This window comes from Octodon degus, unplaced genomic scaffold, assembly GCF_000260255.1.
Source record: "Octodon degus isolate 3935 unplaced genomic scaffold, OctDeg1.0 scaffold00087, whole genome shotgun sequence".
NCBI classification, from domain to species: domain Eukaryota; kingdom Metazoa; phylum Chordata; class Mammalia; order Rodentia; family Octodontidae; genus Octodon; species Octodon degus.
The window spans coordinates 7,499,350-7,507,802 of record NW_004524663.1 but is presented as its reverse complement, the minus strand read 5'-3'; the positions used below and the strand labels follow the sequence as shown (position 1 = coordinate 7,507,802).

The window sequence follows — 8,453 nt, the reverse complement described above, 5'->3', positions numbered from 1 at the left end:
AAATAAATAAAGGTAGCCTTAAAAAAAAAACTGTTGAAATTTATTCAGTTATGCCACAAACCTGCCAATAAACATAAGGTCCTATTCACAAGGTAAACAAATACAATACACATCTTCTGTACCCTTTTAAGTTATCATGAAACCTGTTATAAATGGAAGCTGGTCCAAAGTATGAAGGAAGACTATTTGAGATGCCTGAGATACCTTTTTGACAACCTCTTCCCCCCCCCCCCCGCCCACCCCACTGGAGAGAAAGGAATAATGGAAAGTTAAGAAGTTGAATCCAGAAGATTCCATGGCAGTTGGGAGGAGAAAAACAGACAAGGAAGGGAAGGAGCATGAACAAGGAAAAGGCAAATGTGAAAAAGACAGCACTAGGCTCTAGAGGAAGGAAGACCTAAAACAGTTAAAGGCAGTCTTTAGAAATAAATACCAAGCACAGGGCCAGACCCAGGACCTGAGGCCTAGTGCATGACACACACACAATAAATACCTATTGAGCTGACATTAATCCAATCCAGAAGCGAGCCTTGGAGCATGCCTTTGGAAAAGGAGAACTCTATTCCTCCCCAAACTGTACCAGCAATTTTCAAAACAGCCTGCAAGGAATATTTCCAGGAGTTTATAGAAACCAAATGACTTCAAGCAAGAAAGTATGAGTGTTTGCAGTTTTGGAGAAAAGAAAGTTAATTTCTGCAGAGTCAAAAGCAAGTGCTTGAAAAGAGGAAAAATTTACCATAAAGAGGATGTTCAGAAGAAAAATGGGAAGAATCTAGTATAAAGAGTGTCACTGAGGCTGTTAAATAGTAATAATAGGGAGGAAATCAAAGCAACGCAGCAGATGTATTTAGGTCACTTGTTTATGTATTTCCAGTAATGTTGAAAAGCAAAATGCTGAGCTTTAGCGCGAAGAGGAGGAGTGAGACAAGGAACGAAGCTGCCTATAAAAAGAATGGAAGAAAGGGACAGCATCTGGTCAGCAGGTGTGAGTGTGGTGGTGCTCACCCAGGGCCTCGTGCCAGGCACGGCTGCTGGGCTGCGGGGCAGGGACAGCAGGATGGTAAAAATCGCACAACTCATGCAAGAAGAGTGGCATAATCCAAACAGCAACAAAGGGGGAATAGAATATGAGAAAGTGCAGTCCAGATGTCAGGGAACAGAACCACAAGGTATCAGAAGAGACGACAGCCAATAAAACCATCCAGCTTAAAAAAAAATATAAACGAGAACAAGCCCCAGCCCTCAGCTGCACACTTCATTTTTAAATGCTTAAATACCAAAGGTTAGCTAAATATTTCCTTCACATTTCCTTTGGGAGCTAAGACATCTTCAAACCCTTCTGAAATGCTGTAACTCACAGGGACAAAGGTTTACAAGCAGCACAGTAGCTCTGGAACACAGCTCCCAGATTAACACAAGATAACGTGGTGACTCCAGTGGGTCAGGCAGTCCTCATGAGATAGGACAACAGGAAGCTTAATTGTTCTAGATACCTGATGATATAAAAATGGTTTAAACTATTTTTTTTTAATTTTACTTATTTATGTGTGTGTGTGTATGTGTGTGTGTGTGCGTGTGGCCAGCTCAGCCCACCAGGGGGCGGGGCTGGCTGGCATGTGGTGCTGGGGGATTGAACCACAGTCCCTGTGCTTTGCTAAGCTTCTTCTAAGTAGGTGCTTTAGACCACTGAGCCATCTCACCAGCCCCTAAAAATGGTTTAAAAAAGAAAGGAGGGAGAGGACTTGGGGCTAGCCAGAATATATTATTAAATGAACAGAGGAAGGTTCAGAGCAATGAATACAGATTATATGATTCCAAAGCGGTAAAAGAAAAAAAAATAACTCCTGTGTATGAGTACAGTACAATACAGTATTTGCTGAAAGTGGAAAAAAGGTGTGAAATACGCACACAGCGAGCTCTTATGGGTGAAACTAGGATGAATTGTTTTCTTAACCAGTCTTAGCTTTGTTCCACTTTTCAAAATAAGCATATACTGTTTTTTGATTTGAAAATCACAAAATAACACAGCATTAAAAGTTAACCTTAACTTGTAGGTTCCAACATCCTGCCTTAAAACTGACCTAACACGCTTCTCAATTAGAAGAAAGACTTGCTCTTTTCTATGGTAATCTCTTCATTTCAAGTCAGAATCCTCTGCGGCTTGTCTACTAGACTGGGTAACTTTCTATGTGAACTCACCTGGGCTACAGAGCACCCGGAGATCCAGTTAAATGTCCCCGGACATGTCTGGGAGGGTGTTTCTGGTTGAGATTAATATTTGAACTGGTAGACAAAGAAAGCAGGCTGCCCTCCCTAGGGTGGGTGGGTGTCATCCTGGTCACAGAGGGCCTAATAAGACAAAGACCCAGAGGTGGTGGGAAAATGCTTCCTAAAGCTTCCCAGGCCTTAGCTGGGATATCGGGCTTCTCCTGTAAGGGGACCTGGATTTGCAGCCACTGACTTTTCTGGTTCGCCAGTGGTTTTTTTTGTTTGTTTGTTTTTGTTTTTTTAAAGAGAGTACAAATTAGAATTAAAATAGAAAAAATTACAAGTGATACCAAATTTCACTTAACAAAGTAATATGAATTTCATGATATTTGTTGTAATACACAGTGTTGTCTTCTAAGCAGCTATACGTATTACTAGATATATGCATGTAAAATTTGAAGAAAAAAAAAAGAGAGAGAGGGCCGGCCTGATAGCTCAGGGGACTACAGTGCCTGCTTAGGCAGAATACAGTGGCCTGGGATTCGATCCCAGTGGGCTGTGATATGCCAGCCCCACCCCAGGGCACACTGAGACTGGACTTGGTGGTGTGCACCTGTTATCCCAGCACTTGGGAGGCTGTAAACAGGAGAATCGTCACTACGAGTCTGATTTACATAATGAGACCCTCTAGACCCTGCCCTAAATACAGAAAAAAAAAAAAAAAGAAAGAAATGCATAAGAAATTAAGAAGAGAAAAAGTACAATTGAAAAAAGTAGACAAAACAAATTAAGTACTATCTGCTTCTTTCCATAAACCAGCAGAAATAAGCAGTACATATGTCTAAACCATCCTGCTTACATAGATAAATTTCTTTCTCCCACTCCCTCTCCTGTCCAACTGGAACTACACTTTCAGCTTTGGTGGGCCTCTAGCTTACTGACCACAGATGGTGGGACTTAGCCTCAGTAATTACCTGAGCCAAGTCCTCATAATAAATGTGTTTATATCTCCCAGTGATTCTGTTACTCTGAAGAATCCTAATATATCCTATCAATAGGCAGCCCACCTATGATGTCCTGAGGAATATAAAACCTCAAATCACATGAGGCACAGCCTCAGGCAATGTGTGATATCTTCATGGGTTTGCTTGGGCTACTATTAACTTTTCAAGCAAATTGCTGGAAAGGATTGTTGAGTTTCTTGAAAGGCTGAAGGCTCTTCTTTGAATGTCCCATGAGGACATAATGCCAAATTATACCAGTAGGATCAGTGTCACAGCACCAAAAGAATATGTATCACTGAAAATAAAATATCATTATCTTAGTACAGAAACAAAGAACTGGACCTGTGGCCCCTAAATGAATCTTCTTCCAAAACCAGAATAAAACTACTTTACAGACAGACAGCAAAGTGCATGTTAAGGATTCCATAGAAATGATTCAATTTCAATAAAGCATCTAAAATGTACTTGGAAAGGGACTCTCTTTTTAGGGATCTAATTTTTTAAATAAATGTCAATTTATTTATTTATTTTTTAATTTTTTAAATTATTATTATTATTATTTATTTTTTTTTGGCTGAACCGGGGATTTAACTCAGGCCTTTGTACTTGCCAGGAAAGCACTTACTCCACTGAACCATCTCCCCGGGCCCCAATGTCAACATCTTTAGGAAAGAATAATTTTCAATATGTTCATTCTTGGATGGGTAGGTTATTTAACACAGATAGAAAAAAAAAAAAAAAAAAAACCAAGACTTATTCACTAACAAAATCATTCACCAAGCCAAAATGCCTTCATCCTACACATCACAGACTTTAACTATCAGAAATGCATAGTTCTACCTTAGTATTTTAAAGAACTAGCATCTTATCTTCAGGACGGGGACATCTGTAGCCATAAAAGTACCTCTGCATGTGCGTTTTTAATATCCTAGATAAGACAAAGATCTGTCTTGATCCTTCTGTTAGCAATAGTAAAGAAAAAGAGATGAGGTTATCAGGAATATGAGCCATCCCTGACTCAGACAGCAGGATCAAAAGGGAGACTGAACTCTTACTTTATGCAGCTGATGCATGCCTTCCTGTGCGAAGTCTGCAGAGCCCATTGTCGGCATCGGATGTGAGACGCTGGGAGGGCCGGGACTTGGCCCCATCATACTGTGGACGGAGCCCGGGGATGGTCCTGGTCCTGGACTAGGTCCCAGAATGGGTCCGGGGGAGGGGCCGGGCCCTGGCGAGGGACCGGGATGGGGCATGGTGGCTGGGTCTGTGGGCGTGGCCATCTACTTCTCTTGTCTGTGCCAGTCCGTAGAGTGACGCTAAGTTGGCAAGCAGAAGAAAGAAAGAAATGCTTTAAAAATGATGTTAAGATCAGAATAAAACAGTTGTTAGCACTGGAGGGTGCCAGATCTGTAACAAACATCAAAGAAAACTGCTTTGTCTTGTCCAGATGTTTGAGTGAATGGGATATATAGCTGCCGGCCTGAGTCTTTATAAAGACCACTTGTTTAAAAAAACACACACTTTGAATGATTCCCCAAAAAGATATAAATCATCTAAGATACAAAAAGGATCACTAATAAGTGCTTGCCTGGCAAGCGCAAGGTCCTGAGTTCGATGCCTGGTACTAGCAAAAACAATAAAAAGAAAAACCCAAAAACCAAAAAGGATCACTAGAGAAATTGAAATTTAACACATAAGCAGAATCTAAACAAATTTGAAGCTTATTACTGCAGTCAACAAATACTCTCCACTACTTTCTGGCCCAGATGCTTGGTAAATCGTTAACCTTCAAAAAGCCACTAGAGGGCTAGGGATCAGTGGCACAGTGGCTACCTGGCAAGCACAAGGTCCTGAGTTCAATTCCTGCTACCAAAACAGAGGCCACTAAAACAGAAAAATCTTAAAATGGATCCAATCAAGACCCATGTTCATAAGTCAACATGCAGCAAAAACTTCTCTGAGAATTCTAGGTAGCTGAAAAACCAGTTGCAAAAGGGCCAATGAAAGATAAGTCTCAATCATAGAAAAAGCAGATCTACGTGAGTCACACAAATGGCTTCAAGTACCCACATAGGCCATTACTAGCTAAGTTATTTAATGTTTGCTCTTTTAACCTGGAAATGTAATGGCACATGTGAGAACCATAGTGGTGAGCCTGCACAACAAACAGCCACTGGTTTTTAGCCTTATTTCCTCCACCATTTACCTGGACCTGAAGTGATTAGAAAGAACAGGGTTAAGATGTGGTCCTCCTGCCAGATAAATAACCAAAGCAGAGACCACTTGGTCAGGGAAGGCCAGGCATCTGGGCCAGCCTCAGTCTGGTTCAGAATCCCTGGGAGAAGCTACCCGACTCCCGAACTAGGGCTTAGGCAAGAACAGTTTGGCTCTTTGGGTTCAGCAGAGCAATATTCCAACATACACACACTCTGGGGAGTTTTGGCATCACCACTGGGGACTGCCACATGGAAGGGGCACTCCTCTTTGAATATGAGCCAGAATGAGTAAATAATGTATTTCCCACATTCTGACAGAAATCAATGATCCCAGAAAGATAGCCAAACGCCACTGGTGATAGCAATTATTCCACATTCTGATGTTGCATTGCAGCACACAGAAACTTTTCTTTTGCTGTCAACCTCAAAAACTGCATTCTAACACACCCTAAGTGTTTTGCTCACCTACTGCTTCCTGACAGAGATAGAATTAGACCGCAGCAGCCCAGACACCCAGAGCAGGGCTCTCCGTGGGATAGGAAGGCAGCCCCAAACCCTATCAGTTCTTCCCCGTCTCACATCCTCCTGTCATTTCCCTGGATCGCTGCAGTGGGGGAACTACAAAGGCACTCTCGCCTTCTTCATTCCTGTATCGCTGGAACCTCCAAGCAACACACCGTGAGCACTCAGCAGCATTCCGTGAATAAGTAGCAGACAAAATTTCAAGAGCAAACTACTAATGGCATCATCTAAACTTATAAACAAAAACTAGAGAGGAATCTGGGTTTATGGTGTGCTGGCATTAAGAAATCATTAAAGGATAGGCAAAAATTTAGGGCGTGCCACGCACAGGAGCGCGTCCGTAGGATCTCAGCAAAAGGAGAGGTCCAGGAAGAAAGATCGCATGACAGAGCCAGGACTGGGAAATGTAGTATCTTAGCAAGACCCTATCTGCAAATAAAAAGTGAAAAAGGCTGGAGCTATAGCTCAGTGGAAAAGCCCGGGAGTCAACCTCTAACACCACAAAGTACAAATAAATAAACAGATTATTCTGCAACACAAATTAGGGCAAACAGGGAGACCTGTAAAAAGTGACCCTCAAATGGTCATAAAAGCAGGGTCCCAAGCTGGGCCCAAGACAGCCAGTAACCAGGTTTCTACACCAACAGGGGAGCAAGCACAGGGGATGCGTTACAGCCTTCAATTCACTAGAGAGGAGAAAGTAATTATTTATTTCTTGTGATTAACAAAGCAAGCGGAAATAACTTTTTTTCTTCTACCTCCTCTCTTTCTCTCTCTCTCTCTCTCTCTCACCACACACACACACACACACACACATACACACACACACATTCTGCCAGCATCTTAAATTTAGGAAGCTGACGTCAATTCAGGGGGACTACAACTTATAATGTTCTTTCATGTATATAAGCAAACTAACGCGCCCTTTTATTTCTTAGAGAATAAAAGGAAGTTGCTTAATTCCTGTTATAGTTTATCTTGAAATTGACTTCAATAGGTATTCTGTTAATAGGCCACAAGTTTGAACAAAGAAGATACCAACACTAAAGTCAGCCTGACATTCCTACTTTCCAACTTTTACATTATAAATTAGCCTATAATGCTATTTTCTGCACATATTACCACCTTCTTCTGGAAACCTCAGACAATGTTATAATTACTCACATACAGTCACACAAAAATGCTTCTCTACTTTTTGTTAAATGAAACTTTAAAATTTCTTAGACAAAAAAAATGTTAGGAGGGAAATACAAAAAACACTACAGGCACATAAGTGGAATGTTCGGATAGAAATATGCTATATAGGAACCTACTAAGGAAATCCTTCAGATTCACGGATACAATAAATACGTAGGTTAGAGAAATAGTATTGATTAATCGTATGCCACATAGCTAATGAATGGCACAGATCTGGACTCTGATAGAACTTCATCATGATATTCAATGATTTCTAACCCAACAGGGAGTCCAGAGACCAATCCTGATCTTGGAGCCACCATCCTGGAGCCCTGGGAAAATTGCTTCTCTTCTGGGGTCTCTTGGCTTCCATAAGGCTCAGGCTGGGAATATTTCCAAGGTCCCTTCCATCTGTCTATCCATGACCCCATAGCTGCTGCCTCCTGAGCATCTCAAAGACTTTATTCAACCCTATGTGTGATAGAATTCATGGACTGACCTCCTTGTCAAACCAAGGTTGCTCAAGAACCCTGGGTCACCATCACCCCAGTAGGTCCAAAAGGAGGACCTTACAATGAATGTTAGTAGTCTTAGCCTCTTATTTTTTCTCTGTTTCCAGGGGCACTGTTACAGTTCATGTACAGAATTAAACTATCCCACATTTTCAAGAAACTCTGGAGTATGAATTACAAAGAGGTATAAATACCAAAGGCACATGCTATTACTAAATTACCATGTTAAGGTTCAAACTCTAGTACTGGTCAACTCAACTTTTCCCACTAGCAATCCAGGAATCCTTGTCACTTTCTTTCACAAAGTACAAAAGTGATGATGGTGAGGGGGTGGCTATGGTGGTGGTAGGAAAATTGGAGCAGAGATAGAGAGAGAGGTCACAGAAAACCTTGCTAGGATGGTAATAGGTATTATCAGGGTTTCCACCTGATAAAACTCATAAGCTATGTTCACTTTGTGTTGCAAGGAGTTCTGCATTGCCACAGATGACCTGTTCCACAATTATGTGACTATCTTAATGAAGAAAATGTGTCCAGGAGAGAAACTCAGCTAACTATCTGCATGCATAAGGCACTGTGGGTTCCCCCTACCAGGGCTCCCCGTACTGCAGACCAGGACTCCCTGGGAGCCAGGCCACCATGCTCTTAGGCAAGAATTTTCCAGCAGTACACAGGGCCTTCCTTCCCTCCTGACGTAACTATCTTTATAACTGGGGAGTATACAGTTTAAGAAATCAAAGGCTCTGAAACTTCCCACAACTCCAGACAACACAGATATCCTCCCTCAGTCCAAATCTCCTCTTCTCTGAAAAGCT

At 41.7% G+C, this 8,453-nt stretch overlaps 1 protein-coding gene across 6 annotated transcripts in view; it reads right to left on the bottom strand.

Moving 5' to 3' along the window:
• The window catches only part of Smarca2 (SWI/SNF related, matrix associated, actin dependent regulator of chromatin, subfamily a, member 2), a 189,710-nt gene that overhangs the window by 168,866 nt on the left and 12,391 nt on the right, over positions 1 to 8,453 (bottom strand). For all 6 annotated transcript variants that reach the window (XM_023721884.1, XM_023721874.1, XM_023721877.1 and 3 more), the window contains exon 2: positions 4,268 to 4,528. In XM_023721884.1, coding sequence (XP_023577652.1) covers positions 4,268 to 4,492 — 225 coding nt within the window. In that variant the 5' untranslated portion in view covers positions 4,493 to 4,528. The remainder of the gene's footprint in view (positions 1 to 4,267; positions 4,529 to 8,453) is intronic.